The sequence below is a fragment of the Chiloscyllium plagiosum genome, chromosome 13 (genome assembly GCF_004010195.1).
Source record: "Chiloscyllium plagiosum isolate BGI_BamShark_2017 chromosome 13, ASM401019v2, whole genome shotgun sequence".
NCBI classification, from domain to species: Eukaryota; Metazoa; Chordata; class Chondrichthyes; order Orectolobiformes; family Hemiscylliidae; genus Chiloscyllium; species Chiloscyllium plagiosum.
Window position 1 is genome coordinate 49,184,976 of NC_057722.1, and position 16,752 is coordinate 49,201,727.

Consider the following 16,752-nt stretch of genomic DNA (forward strand, 5'->3'; position numbering starts at 1 on the left):
ATGCTGATTGGTTATTTGGCAGCGGCTGCCGTACGGGTCGGCGAGAGGACTTAGAGCCGGATCAAGGGCAAAGACGAATTGTTTTTATTTTTAATCTATTTATTGATCAACGGAGGGTGCAGCGGCGCCGGTCGGTTCGAGTGCTCCCGCTCGAGGGACGGTTTAGTTCCCGTTAACAAATCTGATCGCGCAGCTCGCGGTGCCATCATGGCGGCGGCGGTGAGAGAGCGGGGTCTCCAGTGGGCCCGGAGAAGCTGCAGGCAGTGAGTGTTTTGGGGAGGGGGGTAGGGGAAGAGTTCGGGATTCATCTTGTTTCAGAACGGTTTGGGGTTGTAATTTCAGGTCATTATGGAGTAGTGGACAATCCACACGGCACATTCTGTGCTATCATTCCCCTGTTTTGAGGAAGAAATGAAAAGTTTTAACTGTGAGCTCCAAATAAACTCACCCCTAAACTCTAAGACCTTGGTCTCGGCTCCCTCTCCCTCTTTGAATAGATCCTTGACTTCCTGACCCATAGACTGCAATCAGTAAGAATAGGCGACAAACACCATAATCCTCCACACCACCATCCTGCAACACTGCATACTCAGCTCCCCTGCCCCCACTCTATTCCTTATATGCTCCAAATTTGCTGCCCTGTCACCACTATTGTCGGGATCTCAAATAATGACAAGACAGAATACAAGAAAGAGATTTAGTGCTTAGTGGCATGGTGTAAAGACAACAACCTCTCCATCAATGTCAGTAAAACGAAGGAGCTAGTCATTGACTTCAAGAAGGGAGTGGAGGGCATGCCTCTGTTTCCAAAGGTGGAGATGGTCAAGAGCATCAAGTTCCTGGGAGTGATGATTGCCAACAATCAGTCCTGGTGCACCCATGTCAATGCAATGGTTAAGAAAGCACAATAACGTCTTTACTTCCTCAGGATGCTAAGGAAATTCAGCACGTCCCCAAGGACTCTGAACAAATTTTTATCGAGGTACCATAGAAAGCATTCAACCGGATGTATCATTGCATGGTTTGACAATTGCTCTTCCCAAGACCACAAGAAACTACAGACAGTTGTGAACGTGGCCCAGTCCAGTACGCAAACCATCTTTCCATCTTTTTACTTCATGTATACTTCCCGCTACCATGGAAAGCAACCAACATAATCAAACACCCATCCCACCCCAGTTATAGAACATAGAACAATACAGTGCAGAACAGGCCGTTCGGCCCTCGATGTCGCACCGAAATGTAAATTAATATAAGCTCATCCCCCTCCACTCTTCCATCATCATCCATGTGCTTATCCAAGGATTGTTTAAATCTCCCTAATGTAACTGAGTTAACTACATTGGCAGGGAGGGCATTCCACACGCTTACCACTCTGAGTACAGAACCTGCCTCTGATATCTGTCTTAAATCTATCACCCCTCAATTTGTAGTTATGCCCCCTTGTACAAGCTGCTATCATCATCCTAGGAAAAAGATTTTCACTATCTACCCTATCTAATCTTCTGATTATCTTGTATATCTCTATCAAGTCCCCTCTTAGCCTTCTTCTTTCCAATGAGAGCAGACCCAAGTCTTTCAGTCTTTCCTTGTAAGACCTTCCCTCCAGTCCAGGCAACATCCTGGTAAATCTCCGCTTCACTTTTTTCAATGCTTCCACATCCTTCCTGTAATGGGGCGACCAGAATGTACACAATATTCCAAGTGAGTGCACATTAGCATTTTGTATAGTTGCAGCATGATATTACAGCTCCGGAACTCAATCCCTCTGCCAATAAAACCTAACACAACGTATGCCTTCTCAACAGCACTATCAACTTGGGTGGCAACTTTAAGGGATCTACACACATGGACTCCAAGATCCCTCTGCACGTCGACACTTCCAATAATTTTTCCATTGACCCAGTATTCTGCCTTCCTGTTATTCTTCCCAAAGTGAATCACCTCACATTTAGCTCAATTGAACTCCATTTGCCACTTCTCAGCCCACTTCTGCAGTTTATCCAAGTCTCCCTGCAACCTGCAACATTCTGGATGTAGGTTTGCTTACCGAGCTGGAAGGTTCACTTTCAGGCATTTAATCACCAAACTAGGTTACACCACAGGAAATGACATCACTAACCCAAAGAAACACAAATAGAAAGCAGGAATCATCAGCAGTGCTTCGTCCGGAGGCTCACTGAAGATGTTACCTAGTATGGTGACAAAACATCTGAAAACCTTACAGTTCAGCAAACAAACCAACATCCAGAACCTCAACCTGAGCTACAAATCTTCTCAAAACTCTCTAACCTGCGACATTCTTCCACACTGTCCATTACTCCACCAATTTTAGTGTCATCTGCAAACTTTCTAACCCATCCACCTATTATAAAAATGACAACACCAGTGGTCCCACTTGTGGGACACCACTTGTAACCGGACTGCAGGCTGAATATTTTCCATCAACTACCACTCGCTGCCTTCTTTCAGAAAGTCAGTTTCTAATCCATACTGCTAAATCACCCTCACTCCCATGCCTCTGCACTTTCTCCAACAGTCTACCAAGTGGAACAATATCAAAAGCTTTACTGAAGTCCATGTTCACCATGTCAACTGCCCTACCCTCATCCACATGCTTGGTTACCTTCTCAAAAAACTCAATGAGGTTTGTGAGACATGACCTGCCCTTGACGAAACCATGTTGACTATCTGAAATCAAATTGTTGCTTGCAAGATAATAATAAATCCTATCTTTTATCATCCTTTCCAAAACCTTTCCTACAACAGAAGTAAGGCTCACTGGCCCATAATTACCTGGGTCATCTCTAGTGCCCTTCTTGAAAGAGGGCACAACATTTGCAATCCTCCAGTCCTCTGGTACGAAACCTGTAGACAATGATGACTCAAAGATCAAAGCCAAAGGCTCCGCCATCTCCTCCCTAGCTTTCAGAGAATCCTAGGATAAATCCCATCCGGCCCAGGGAACTTGTTTACTTTCACTCCTTCTAGAATTGATAACACTTGTTCGTAACTAACCTCGATCCTTTCTAGTCTAACATCTCTTATCTCGTTCTTCTGCCGGGCAGAAGATATAAAAGTTTGTATAGACATGCAAATAGATTCAAGAATAGCTTCTTCCCTACTGTTATTAGACTTCTGAATGGACCTCTCAAATGTTAAATTTAATGTTGATCTTGCTGTCTGTGCATCTTTTGTATTCTTTGCTCTGTTCTATTACCCCAATATGCTTTGTATGGTATAATCTTCTGGACTGAACACAAAACAAATGTTTTTACTATACCTCGATACATGTGACAATAATGAATCAAATCAAATCCAATTGAATCAAAAGACTGTTGACTGTGATACTTCAGCCATTGGAACACTGTTTTCCAAGAGTACATTAGAATAAAAATTTGTCTTCCACCTGTTGCAGTTGTGCTGTTATCTTCCAAGCAAAATTCCAGATTAAAGCTGATGCATCCATTTAATAGAACAGTGAGAATCTTTGTTTGATAACTAATCATAACTTCAGCACTTCCAACAGTCTGGAACTTTTTAAGTACTCTTCTGAAATGTTAGCTTAGGCTGGCTCAAACTTTGCAGTGGCAATGATGAAGCTATCTGCATTTGATGTAATTATTCCATTGGGACAGTTAGCAGCATTTGGAATTCAGAATAATATGTTCAGCATAATGTGAACGTCTAGAAATTGTGGTAAATGATCCTATGCTTCTCCAAAGGATGAGTTGTGGAAGCATCTCTGGTTCCAAACAATGAGTAATTCAGAATTGAACTTCCACACATGCACTGTTAGGCTTGCAGTAAAAACATTTGAAGAAGTTAGACATTGTTGACTGAAATATAAGTGGGATTTTCCTAGCGTACATTTGTAATTAACATTAAGTAGCCTTACTGGCCTGAAAAATGTGAAATGTCAAACTTATTGTAAGTTTTAAAAATAATGGCTCTGTTGTAATTCAACAATTATTTAATTCATTACCTGGATATATAACTTATAATTGAAAGACATTAAGTTCCTCTGATGCTTTTTAAGTTTAAAAACCACACAACAGCAGGTTTGTTGTAAGTACTAGCTTTTGGAGCTTCAGGTAGCTGTGGAGCAGAATTTTAAGACACAGAATTTAGAGCAAAAGATTACAGTGTCACACAAGTGATATGATATGTTGAACAAACCTAGATTGCTGTTAAGTCCTTTGTCTTTTAGGATGGGTTGCAGGTTTCTTGCTGTTCAATATATCGTATCAGTTGCATGCATGAGACTGTGATCGTTTGCTATAAATTCTGTGTCTTATGATCCTGCTCCACCGCTACCTGATAAAAGAGCAGTACTCCGAAAACTATACTTCCAAATAAACCTGTTGGACTATAACCTGGTGTTGTGCGATTTTCAATTTTGTCCATCCCAGTCCAACACTGGCACTTCCACATCATGGCTTTTAAGTGTTGTAATTGTACCAGCCTTCACCACTCCCTCTGGCAGCTAATTCCATTCACGTACCACTCTCTGCATGAAAAAGTTACCCCTCTGGTCCTTTTTAAATCTTTCCCCTCTCATCTTAAACCTGTGCCCTCTAGTTCTGGACTCCCCCACCCTAGGAAAAATTCCATGGCTATTCACCCTTTCCATACCTCTCATGATTTTACAAACATTTTTAAGGTCATCCCTTGGCATCCGACGCTTCATGGGCAAAAAATCCCCATGGTATACATGCTCTGCCTATAACTCAAATCCTCCAGACCTGGCAGATTCTTGTAAATCTTTTGTTCGCAACATCCTCCCTTTAGAAGGGTGACCAGAATTAAACACAGTATTCTAAGCATGGCTTCACCGATGTCCTGTACAGCTGCAATGTGACATGCCAACTCCTATACTCAGTGTTCTGACCAGTGAAGGCAAGTATGCCAAATGCCATCTTCATCATCCTGTCTACCTGCAACTCCACTTTTAAGGAACAGAGCAGGTATTTCATAACTCAAAACAAAACTTTATTCTCATCAGAAAGGAGGACTCAATGAGAAGAATGAACTACCCATAGACAACAAAGGCAATCAGGTAAATAAAAAGACAAAGGCAGATAAAGTAGTGAAAATTATTGGTAGACCAGAGAATTGGGCATGTTTTAGGAACCAGCAGATTACTCAAAAACTAATACAGAAGAAGAAAATTGATTATGAAAATAAATCGCAAGTAATATATAAACATCAAGAGCCTCAATGGGTAAATAAAAATAAAAATTAGAGAACAATGAACAAATAAAGATATTCAAGTTCTAGTCAAGAACAAAAAGGAATCATAGATTTAGACAACTGGGTTCAAATAAATCTCGAACAGGAAAAAGAGTGTAGCATCATTCTTAAAATGGAGATCAGGAAGCTGTAGAGAAGTTATGAGATAGCCTTGGCAAATAAGGTTAAAGATAATCCAAAGAAACTCTACAAGTACATGAAGAGCAAGAGAACAACTAGAGAGAGAGTAGGATCCTTTAAAGATCATGTAAGTCATATTTGTGTTGAACCTCAGGAAATGGGAGAGATATTAAATGAGTATTTTGTATCAGATTTTATTGTGGATAAAGAAGTGGAGGCTGGAAAAGTCAGGGAAATAAATATTGTTGTTTTGGAAACAGTTCACATCACAGAAGAGGAAGTGCTGGAGTTCTTAGAAAATATAAAGATAAATAAATTGATAGGACCTGAACGGAGGTTTTGAATTATGGGAAGAGGCTGAATAGGCTGGGACTTTCTTTTTCACTGGATCACAGGAGGTTGAGCGGTGACATTGTAGAGGTTTATAAAATCATGAAGGGTGTTGATAAAGTCAATGGCAGATGTCTTTTAGTGAGGGATTTCAAGACCAGGGATTTTTTTTTGGGGGGGGGGGCTGATTTTTTAAGGTGAGAGGCAAAAGATTTGAAAAACACGAGTGGAAATTTTTTTCGTAAACAGTTGTGTGGAAAAAACTCGCAGAGGAAGTGGTGATGCAACCTTTAAAAAGTTACAACCTTTAAAATTCATTTAGATAAATAAACGAATAAGAAATGTTTGGAGGGATATGGGCCAAGTGCAGGCAGGTGGGACTAATTCAGTTTGGGATTACAGTCAGCATGGATCGGGTGGACTGGAAGGTCTATTTCCCTGCTGTATGACTCTTTAAAATAGGTTAAGAAGTTGTTAAAAAGTGACAGCATTCACAGTCCCTCATTTCCACTGGGATTAAGCCTTTGTTACAGAGAAAAGGAAAATTGAGGATGCTATGCCACCATTGAGCTAAGGCTGCATTGATTAGGAGGGTTTGTTTTTGGAATTCCTCTTGCAGACAAACTTCAGCAATTATGTGTATAAACTACATTCAATATATCTTATGAAGCCAGTTGTGTAAATCTTGTCACTTGACACAGCTGCTGGCTCATGGTTAGTTTTCAGCCAATGACTTTCTAACTCACATCAAATAAAATTTATTTTAGCACCTACCAGAAAAGGGTTTAATGTGTTGCTTTAAAATCGAAATAGTGTGTTAAATATAAATCATGAGTTGATATTGAATGGTGAATCTAGATTTAGTGCACAAGAAATAGATTTTAAATTGAATAAATTAGTCTAATAAATTAATATTGTTGAAAGTGAAAGCATGCAAAAATGTACTCGGATTGAAGTTACCATGAATACACTCTACTGTAACAAAACTCCACTATAAGTGAATAGAGTAACATCTTGTTCTTCTAAAATCGTATACAGCACTTAAATATAGACTGTGTTTGTGTTCTTAAATTGTAGTTTGTTTTATTCATTATTAACTTTTAATGATACTTTTGTGAATGAAGAATAGTGATGTTAAAGAATGATCTGTTCTTTATAGTTCTTAACCATGTCCTTTTGATAGTGGAATTCTGACCAAAAAGGAGTTCTCATAAAGATATGGTTGAGGTACTGAGTGAGTACTGTGCACCTGTCCACATTATGGAAAAGGATGCTGTCAATGTAGCAGAAAAGGAAAAGCGAATAGTGAATTTGGATAACATAAAACAGGTTAATAAATGATTGTAAAAAGTGTTCATAATCCCTCATTTCCACTGGGATTCATCCTTGGTTAGTGAGAAAAATATTGTGGGCACTATTGTCTTAGTTTTTTAATGCTTCTTGGCTTTGTGGGTGTTGCCCATGGACTGGAGTATCAGCAAAATAAAAGCTTGAGTGATTAAGACCTTTAAGACTAAAAGACATAGGAGCAGAAATTATGCCATTCAGACCATCAAGTCTGCTCCACCATTCAATCATGGCTGATGAGTTTCTCAACCCCATTCTCCTGCTTTCTCCCTGTAACCCTTGATCCCCTTTACAATCAAGAACCTATCTATTTACATCTTAAATATATTCAATGACTTGGCTCCCACAGTCTTCTGTGGCAGTGAATTCCATAGGTTCACCACTCTCTGGCTGATAAGTTTCTCCTTGTCTCTGTTCTAAATGGTCTTCCCTTTACTCGAAGGCTGTGCCCTCGGGTTCTCGTCTCTCCTATCATTAGAAACATCTTCCCAACATCCACTCTGTCCAGGCCATTCAGATTCTGTAAGTCTCAATTAGATCCCCCCCATTATCCTTCTAAACTCCATTGAGTATAGATCCAGAGTCCTCAAATGTTCCTCATATGCTAAGCTGTTCATTCCAGGGACCATTCTCATGAATCTCCTCTGAACACTCTCCAGGGCCATTACATTCTTCCTGAGATATGGAGCCCAAAACTGTGCACAATACTCCAAATGTGGCCTGACCAGAGCCACATCCCTGCTTTTATATTCAAGCGCACTCAAAATAAATGTCATCATTGCATTTGCCTTCCTAACTATTGACTCAACCTGCATGTTTACCTTGAGAGAATCCTGAACTAGAATGACCAAGTCGTTTTGCACTTCAGACTTCTGAATTTTCTCACCATTTAGAAAATAGTCCATGCCTCTATTCTTCCTACCAAGGTGCATGACCTCACACTTTCCCACCTTGTACTCCATCTATCACTTCTTTGCCCACTCTCCAAACCTGTCCAAATCCTTCTGCAGCCTTCCTGCCTTGTCAATGCTACCTGTCCCTCTACCTATTTTTGTATCACCTGCAAACTTAGCCAGGATGCCCTCAGTTCCTTCATCGAGATCATTAATGTAAAAAGTGAAAAGTTGTGGTCCCAACACTGACCCTTGCAGAGCACCACTTGTCACCGACTGCCACCCTGAGAAGGACCCTTTTATCCCCACTTGATGCTTTTTGCCAGACAGCCACATCTCCATCCATGCGAGCATTTTGCCTCTAACACCATGAGTCCTTATCTTAGTGGCAGATGCCTTTGTGGCACTTTGCCAAAGGCCTTCCTGAATTCCAGGTAGCTAACATCCATTGGTTCTCCCTGGTCTAATCCGCTTGTTATTTCCTTAAGGAATTCTAGAAGGTTTGTCAGGCATGACCTACCCTTGATAAAAGCCTTAGTAATTAAGACCTTTAAAACTCTGCTATTTTACCATACACTTCCAGGTATTCAGAAATCTGATCCTTCACTATGGATTCCAGGATCTTACCCATGACTGAGGTTAGGCTAACTGGTCGATACATTTCTGTCTTCTGCCTTACTCCCTTATTAAACAGGGGTATTATGTTAGCGATTTTCCAGTCCTCTGGGTCCTCCCTGATTCTAGTGATTCCTGAAAGATTACCGCTAACACCTCCGTTATATCCCTTAGAACTCTGGAGTGTAGTCCATCTGCTCCAGGTGATTTATTCACCTTCAGGCCATTCAGTTTTTCTAGCATCTTCTCCATGGTGATGGCCACCATATTCAGCTCTACCCCCTCACTCTGTTGAATTTTTGAGGAATTATTCGTGTCTTCCACTGTGATGACAGACGTAAGTAATCAGTTCCTCAGCCGTTTTTTGTACCCACTACTATCTCTCTGGCGTCATTTTCCAGCGGCCCAATGTCCACTTTTGCCTCTCTTTTGCCCTTGATATATCTAAAGAAACCTTTGCAGTCTTCCTTTTTATTACTGGCTAGCTTACTCTCATATTTAAACTTCTCCCTCCTCATTTCTTCTTTGTCCTCTGTTGGTCTTTGTAAGCTACCCAATCCTCTGGTTTCGCACAGTTCTTCTCTACTTTATGTGCTTTCTCTTTTGCTTTTATGCTATCCCTGACTTCGCTAGTCATCCATGGTTCCTCATCCTTCCTGTATCATGCTTCTTTTTCCTCAGGATGAATCTCTGCTGTGTCTCCTGAATTACTTCAAGAAACTTCTGGCATTGCTGTTCCACTATCTTTCCTGCTGGGCTCCTGTCCCAGTCAGTTCTCCCCAGCACCTCCCTCATTCCTCTGTAGTTGCCTTTATTCAGCTGAAATACTGTTATCTCTCATTCTATCTTCTCCCTCTCAAATTGCAGAGTAAATTCGATCATGTTATGATCACTGCTTCGTAAGGGTTCCTTCACCTTAAACTCCCTTATCAAGTCTGCCTCATTACACAACACTAAATCCAGTATTGAGTCAGAGTGTGGTGCTGGAAAAGCACAGCAGGTCAGGCAGCATCCGCGGAGCAGGAGGCAGGAGAATCAACGTTCCGAGCATAAGTTCTTCATCAGGAATGCGGGGGTGGCCCAAGGGGGTTGAGAGATAAATGGGAGAGGGGTGGGGCTGCAGGAAGGTAGCTGAGAATGCAATAAGTAGATGAAGTTGGGGGTGAAGGTACGAGGTCAGAAAGGAGGATGGAGTGGATAGGTGGGAATGAAGATGGATAGGTCAAGAGGGCGGTGCCGAGTTGGAAGGTTGGATCTGTGATAAGGTGGAGGAAGGGGAAATGAGAAAACTCGTGAAATCCACATTGATCTCATGTGGCTGGAGGGTCCCAAGGTGGAAGATGAGGCGTTCTTCCTTCAGGCATCGGCTGGTGAGGATTTGGCGGTGTGTCGGTTCTGTAGGTAGGCGTTGAAGAAGGAGATGTGGCTGTGGTAGCGAGTCTGCTTCAGGACACGGCTGAGGAGCTTCAGGGCCGAGGAGATTCAGTATTGCCTGTTCTAAATCCAGTATTGCCTGTTCCCTCATGGGCTCCATCACAAGTTGCTCCAAAAAGCCATCTCGTAGACATCCCAGAATTCCTTTTCTTGCGAACCACTACCAACCTGATTTTTCCAATCACCTGCCTATTGAAATCCCTCCTGATCACTGTAACTTTGGCTTTCCTTCATCTTTTCCATCTCCTGGTGTATCTTCCGCCCCAACTCCTGACTACTGTTTGGAGACCTATACATGACTTTCATCTATAGTTTTTCTTCCTTTTCCGGTTCATCAATTCTACCCATACAGGTTCTACACTATCTGACCCTACTTCATTTCTTACTATTAATTTAATTTCAATTCTTACTAATGGGACAACCCCACCTCCATTACCCACCTGTCTATCTTTTCGATAGGATGTTGAATATTCAGCTCCCAATTCTGATCCCCTTGCAGCCACGTCTCTGTGACACAAACCACGTCATACCCGCAAATTTCTATCTGCGCTACAAGCTCATTTACCTTATTCCTTATAGTGCGTGAATTCAGATATAACACCTTGAGTTAACTCTCCCTCTTCTCATTGTCATTTGTTTGTCCAGTATGCTTGAAGTTTGATTGCTAACCCTTTCCAGATACTCTGTCCTATTTGTGTTTGTGCTGGAGATTTTAATAACCTCTCCTAAGTTCTGCAGTCTAACTTCCTCTTTTAGTTTGGGTTTTCTAATTTTCCCTAAAACTCCATGCCTCCCCCTCCCATTTAATTTAAAGCCCTGTCTCAATATTCCTAGTTAAAACCCTCATGACCTCTCCTAACTGTGCATCTTCCTTTCCACCTATCCACTCCATCCTCCTCCGACCTATCTGATCCCTCCCCCCGTTACTCCCACCTCTGTCTACCTATCGCACTCTCAGTTACCTGTCCCCCAGCCCCACACCCCCTCCTCATTTAGCTTTCCACCCTCTCATCTTACAAGCCTCATTCCTGATGAAGGGCCTTTGCTCAGAACATCGATTCTTCTGCTCCTTGGATGCTGCCTGATCTGCTGTGCTTTTCGAGCACCCCACTCTCGACTCTGATCTCCAGCATCTGCAGTCCTCACTTTTTCCTATACCCCTAGTTATACAATTCACTAGGACTGTGGTCCCAGCACTGATCAGATGAAGACCATCCCATCGGAACAGGTCCCTTCTTCCCCAGTACTGGTGCCAATGTCCCACGAATTCAAACCCATTTTTCCCACACCAATCTTTGAGCTATGCATCTACCTGCTTAATCTTGTTAATCCTGTGCCAATTAGCTCATGGGTCAGGTAGTAATCCAGAGATTATTACCTTATTAGTTCTACTTTCTAATTTAGCTCCCAGCTATTCAGACTCCCTTAGCAGAATCTCTGCCCTGTTTTTATCTATGTCGTTGGTACCTACGTGGACCATGACCACTGGATCTTTACCCTCCCACTTCAAGTTCCTCTGCAGCCCAGATGAGATATCCCAAACCTAAGCACCAGGCAGCCAATACAACCTTCGGGGCTCTCAATCCTGGTCACAGAGAACACTGTCTATGCCCCTAACTATACTATCTTTAATTACAATATTCTCTTCTCTCTCTTCACCTGAATGGCTCTCTACACCAGGGTGCTGTGTCAATCAGCTCATCCTCTCTGCAGTCCCCATTCCTGTCCACACAGAGGCAATAACGACATGGATATAAAATTGGCTAAGGAGCAGAAAGAATTTATCTGAATTTGGGTACACAGAGAATAATTTCAAAGTTTATAGATGATACAAAACTTTCAAATATATTTAAGAGATGATAATAATAGACTTCAGGAGGGCTGTAGACAGACTGGCGGAATGAATGAGCACCACAGCAGGTGAAATTTAACACAATGGTGAAGTGATCCATTTTGTAGAAAGAATGAGGAGAGGTAATTTGAAGAAAAGAAAGATTTGCATTGAGATAGCACTGGACAAACAGCAAACATCACAAAGCACTGACTGATCTTTTGTTTTTGATAAAAGGAGATGCGATGGAGCTCTTCAAAGTAATGAATGGTTATTGACTTTCTACTGTTTTGTATTTATTTATTCTAATAAAACCAGAGTGGTGGAGTTTGGATCTTCGGGGCCACAGTTACTTAATATAGGCAGTTGACTATTCATGAAGAATTTTAAGACAGTTTATTATGTTTAAGGAACACCACTTTAGATAACGATACATTAGTTATCTAGACAAAATAAATTGTACAACCCATGACAATTGAGGATGATTCACTAATGCTGGAGAATGAACAAGCAGTTGGCATGGTGAATGTTGATTTCATTCATATTTGATGTTAGGATCCTACTCTCCAGCAAAGATGTTAAGAAACTTTTCTCAATCTGTTTGGTCCATCTTGACATGAGAAAGACAGCTGCCTGATGTGGACTGCCTTCGAATTTTGCATACTTGTTGATACACCTTATTTTTGTGATGGGGCCAACCATCACATGTTGTATCTGAATCCTTTTAGCTAATGAGCACAACATCAGAACAACCACTGTTGCCTTGCCTACCTTCATCTGAAGGGTTTCAAACAATTTGTATTTTCTGAAAAACATCATTGATAGGTTTTATATGGAGCCATATAATTTGTTGATGTCAGCATATGAACATAGTGGCCTCAGTCTTTATTGTCATCTACTGTTCGTGTTTATTAGAGATTATTTATTTTTGCCAAAAAGGAAATAATTGATTGAACAGTCATTACATGAGAACTAATGCTATATGGGAAACAAGTTGATACCTGTTACGAGAGGACACCAATTTTAATGTGATTGCAAAAAAAGCGAGGGCTAGGATGAGGAAACATAATTTTACACAGCAAGTAGTTGTGATCAGGAATATGATGTCTGAAAGAATCATGATAAATGCAGTTTCTATATTATCATTCAAAAGAAAATTGGATAAATACTTGAAAGGAAAAAGATACTGGACTTTTGGGGGAAGGAACAGATATGTGGGTTCATTGGATAGCTCTAATGAAGAGCTGGCACAGGCAGATCAAGTGACCCCTTTATGTGCCAAATTATTTTTTCATTCTATGACATCTGTACTGTATGGCATTAAAATTTGTTTTGTAGAATATAGTTCTAAATGTTAAGCTGGTTAATCGATGTAGATTGAGCACAATTTAGTTTTATAATCCATTTTCTGCCTTTTGATACTAAATCGTTCTGAACGTATTGATCTTTTCACGGAGTCATTCATTTGCTGGTTTACTTTCCTGGTTTCTGGAACACCAGTACCTTTAAATAATATATAACAAAGGCAATGGTAAGTTCATGAAAACTCATATTTCCTGGAAAATAAAGCATAAACTGACTGCTATGAAGATTTAGCTTTTCAGATTTATTTGTACTAGATTAAACATAGAGTGTATTGTTTCTAAACATTTCATGCTCTTAAGCCTGTTGTTGTATGAACTTCTGCACTCCAATGGTTTTTTGTAAATACAGGTATAGTGTCTCATATCCAGCTATCAGAAAACTGTCAATGTTTGGAAACTGAGCAATTTTTAAGCTGCAGTGCATAGTTATTTTATTAGATGAAACAATATCTCAGCTAGGTGTTGCATTCTTACATGCCAACTAGTTATTGGCTTTGTGCACTTGTCTTTTTTCATGCTCTGAGTGGTTTACCAAACTGTCAAGTCACCCCTCTTGAAAATTCGCAAGATCCAAAATCTCACACATACGACCTGAGGTTGCATGTTCTGAGACACCATACCTCTAGCAGGTTCTGATTTGCATTACCTACTAAGAAAATGGGTATTATTTGTATTGTTTCTGGTTAATTTAATTCTGTTTCCTACATAGGCAATGGCTTTGTGCACCGGCCTTCTTAAGAAACGCTTCAACAGGTATTATTTTTTCTTTAATTATGGTGGCTTCACAGATGCATTTTGCCAAGGTGCAATCATTATGTAATTTACATTTATCCTCCTGGTTATGTACATTGAGTTTAGAATGCTGATCTCCAATTGTTGTAAAGAAAGGTTGTTATTTGGAGCAGTGTCAATACACTATAACATAGTAAGTGATTAGTTGGTTAGGAAGAGTTCTGACTGTAGTTAATGGATATATTTCCTAATGTTTAAAATCCAGTATTCCATGCAATTTTGAATGAAGTTATGTACTTCTGCATTACAGGGAAAGACGTGTCCTTGGGGCCAAAAATATAAACGTTTTAAGTAATGGCTATGGATCTGTCTAAGATCCTGACAGCCTGGATTTACTTGGCAGGTGCCCACCTCCTTTTTGTTTTTGCTTGCAGACTGTAACCTATCAATCTATTGGTAACCAGTATAGCAGATTGAAGTTTAATTTTAAAGAAATGCTCTACTCCAGAGATTTTGTTCTTTACTAAATAGAAGTTATTACACACTTCACTTTTGAAAAACAAATCTGTAGTGCTTATTTTGTCAACTAACGCATTTTCTATTACTTAGCCATCCAACTGGGTTGTCGAATCTACAGCTTCTGATGTTGTGGGACTGGGTTGATCAGTGTCTAACTTTGAGCTCTTAAATTTCTTGTGACTCTGTGTGATGATTTTAACATCTACCTACTATTTAAAGATCTAGTGGTTTCAGAGTTGTTTGTAGGTATCATGTAACACTGTTATAACAGCTATGAGATCATTCATTTCATTTCTGGATAGCAGCCAAAGTTTGAGTCAATTAAGAGCTAATGGTGTAATGAAAATTTACCCTCTACATTCTACCAAAACGAAGGTACTCTTAGTGAGGGAATAGTCACCATTTTAATTAATGTTAAAACAGAAAACATTGGTAATACTCAGCGGGCCTTCATCCTGGACTGTTAAAAGAGGTGATTCTCGAGTTCGCAGATTCGTTGGTGTTAGTTTCCAAATATTAGCTAGTTTCTGAGGGTTCCATCAGACTGGAGGATAGCAAATGTATTTCTCCTATATAAGAAAGAAGGAAGACGCAAAGAAGGAAACTATAAATAGACTAATTATCTAGAAAACTGGCATGGGGAAGTTTGCAGATGACACCAAAATTGGAGGTGTAGTGGACAGCGAAGAGGGTTACCTCAGATTACAACAGGATCTTGACCAGATGGGCCAATGGCTGAGAAATGGCAGATGGAGTTTAATTCAGATAAATGCGAGGTGTGCATTTTGGGAAAGCAAATCTTAGCAGGCCTTATATACTTAATGGTAAGGTCCTAGGCAGTGTTGCTGAACAAAGAAACCTTGGAGTGAAGGTTCATAGTTCCTTGAGAGTGGAGTCGCAGGTAGATAGGATAGTGATGAAGCCGTTTGGTATGCTTTCTTTTATTGGTCAGAGTATCGAGTACAGGAGTTGGGAGGCCATGTTGTGGCTGTACAGGACATTGGTTAGGGCACTGTTGGAAATTGCATGAAATTCTGGTCTCCTTCCTATCAGAAAGATATTGTGAAACTTGAAAGGGTTCAGAAAAGATTTACAAGGATGTTGCCAGGGTTGGAGGATTTGAGCTATCGGGAGAGGCTGAACAGGCTGGAGTGTCGGAGGCTGAGGGAGGTTTACAAAATTATGAGGGGCATGGATAGGGTAAATAGACAAAGTCTTTTCCCTGGGGTCGGGGAGTCCAGAACGAGAGTGCATAGGTTTAGGGTGAGAGGGGAAAGATATAAAAGAGACTTAAAGGGCAACATTTTCACGCAGAGGGTGGTATGTGTATGGAATGATCTGCCAGAGGAAGTGGTGGAGGCTGGTACAATTGCAACATTTAAGAGGCATTTTGATGGGTATATGAATAGGAAGGGTTTGGAGGGATATGGGCCGGGTGCTGGCAGGTGGGACTAGATTGGGTTGGGATATCTGGTCGGCATGGACGGGTTGGACCGAAGGGTCTGTTTCCATGCTGTACATCTCTATGACTCTAAATGTTTGCTGTCTGTTCATGATTATAAGCAGTTTATTTGCATAAATTGTTAATTTCTTTTCCAGGCACTTGCAGAATCGAGAAAATTCTTATTGCGAATCGGGGTGAGATTGCCTGCAGGGTAATGAGGACAGCAAAGAAGTTGGGTGTTCGTTCTGTCGCTGTGTACAGTGAAGCAGACAAAAATTCCATGCATGTCACAATGGTATGATATGATATCAGTGCTCACATCTGTGAAACTGTTTCAATCTATGTATTCTTCATATGGATTAATCCAATGCTGTAATATTGGTTTCTCATCAGAATGAATAATGCCTGTGCTACAAGTTAGTCAGGGGTTTAAATTTAACTTCACAGGAGGGCCATGACAGTTGGGAATGAATAGCTGTTCATTGTACCATGAAGTCAATGATGGTACTCCATCAGATGGCATTGTATAACAAGCAACTGATCTACTATTACTGTTTGCACCTCCACAATCACTTTCTTTTGTGCATAGCTAATAGTTTTAGGCATTTCCAGTTCAGGTTTTAACTATTATGCACCACAGACTGGATTTCAGATTTGTTATTTTCCATTTTAAAAAAATGTATATTTACCTTAGATGTAAAAAGTCTGTTGCCTGCGTAATCTGCTCTTGCTTTACCTTTATTAAGGGCTATGTGTTATCTTTGATAACATGCTAAATTTTGGGATTGATCGTATTGTTTATCAGGCATGATTTTGGGAATCGTTTGTTAAAGTTCTTTAGTTCTAAAAGCAGTTGCAATTACATTTGCC

The 16,752-nt window shown here is 40.5% G+C and overlaps 1 protein-coding gene across 4 annotated transcripts in view; it reads left to right on the forward strand.

The window, feature by feature from the left end:
- The window catches only part of mccc1 (methylcrotonyl-CoA carboxylase subunit), a 78,310-nt gene continuing 61,558 nt past the window's right edge, over positions 1 to 16,752 (forward strand). Inside the window, exons 1-3 of one of the 4 annotated variants that reach the window (XM_043702346.1) lie at positions 1 to 263; positions 13,897 to 13,940; positions 16,038 to 16,177. In XM_043702346.1, coding sequence (XP_043558281.1) covers positions 208 to 263; positions 13,897 to 13,940; positions 16,038 to 16,177 — 240 coding nt within the window. In that variant the 5' untranslated portion in view covers positions 1 to 207. Of the gene's footprint in view, positions 264 to 4,945; positions 5,060 to 13,896; positions 13,941 to 16,037; positions 16,178 to 16,752 lie in introns of those variants that run through there. The other 3 variants (XM_043702344.1, XM_043702345.1, XM_043702347.1) reach the window with 3 other exon arrangements.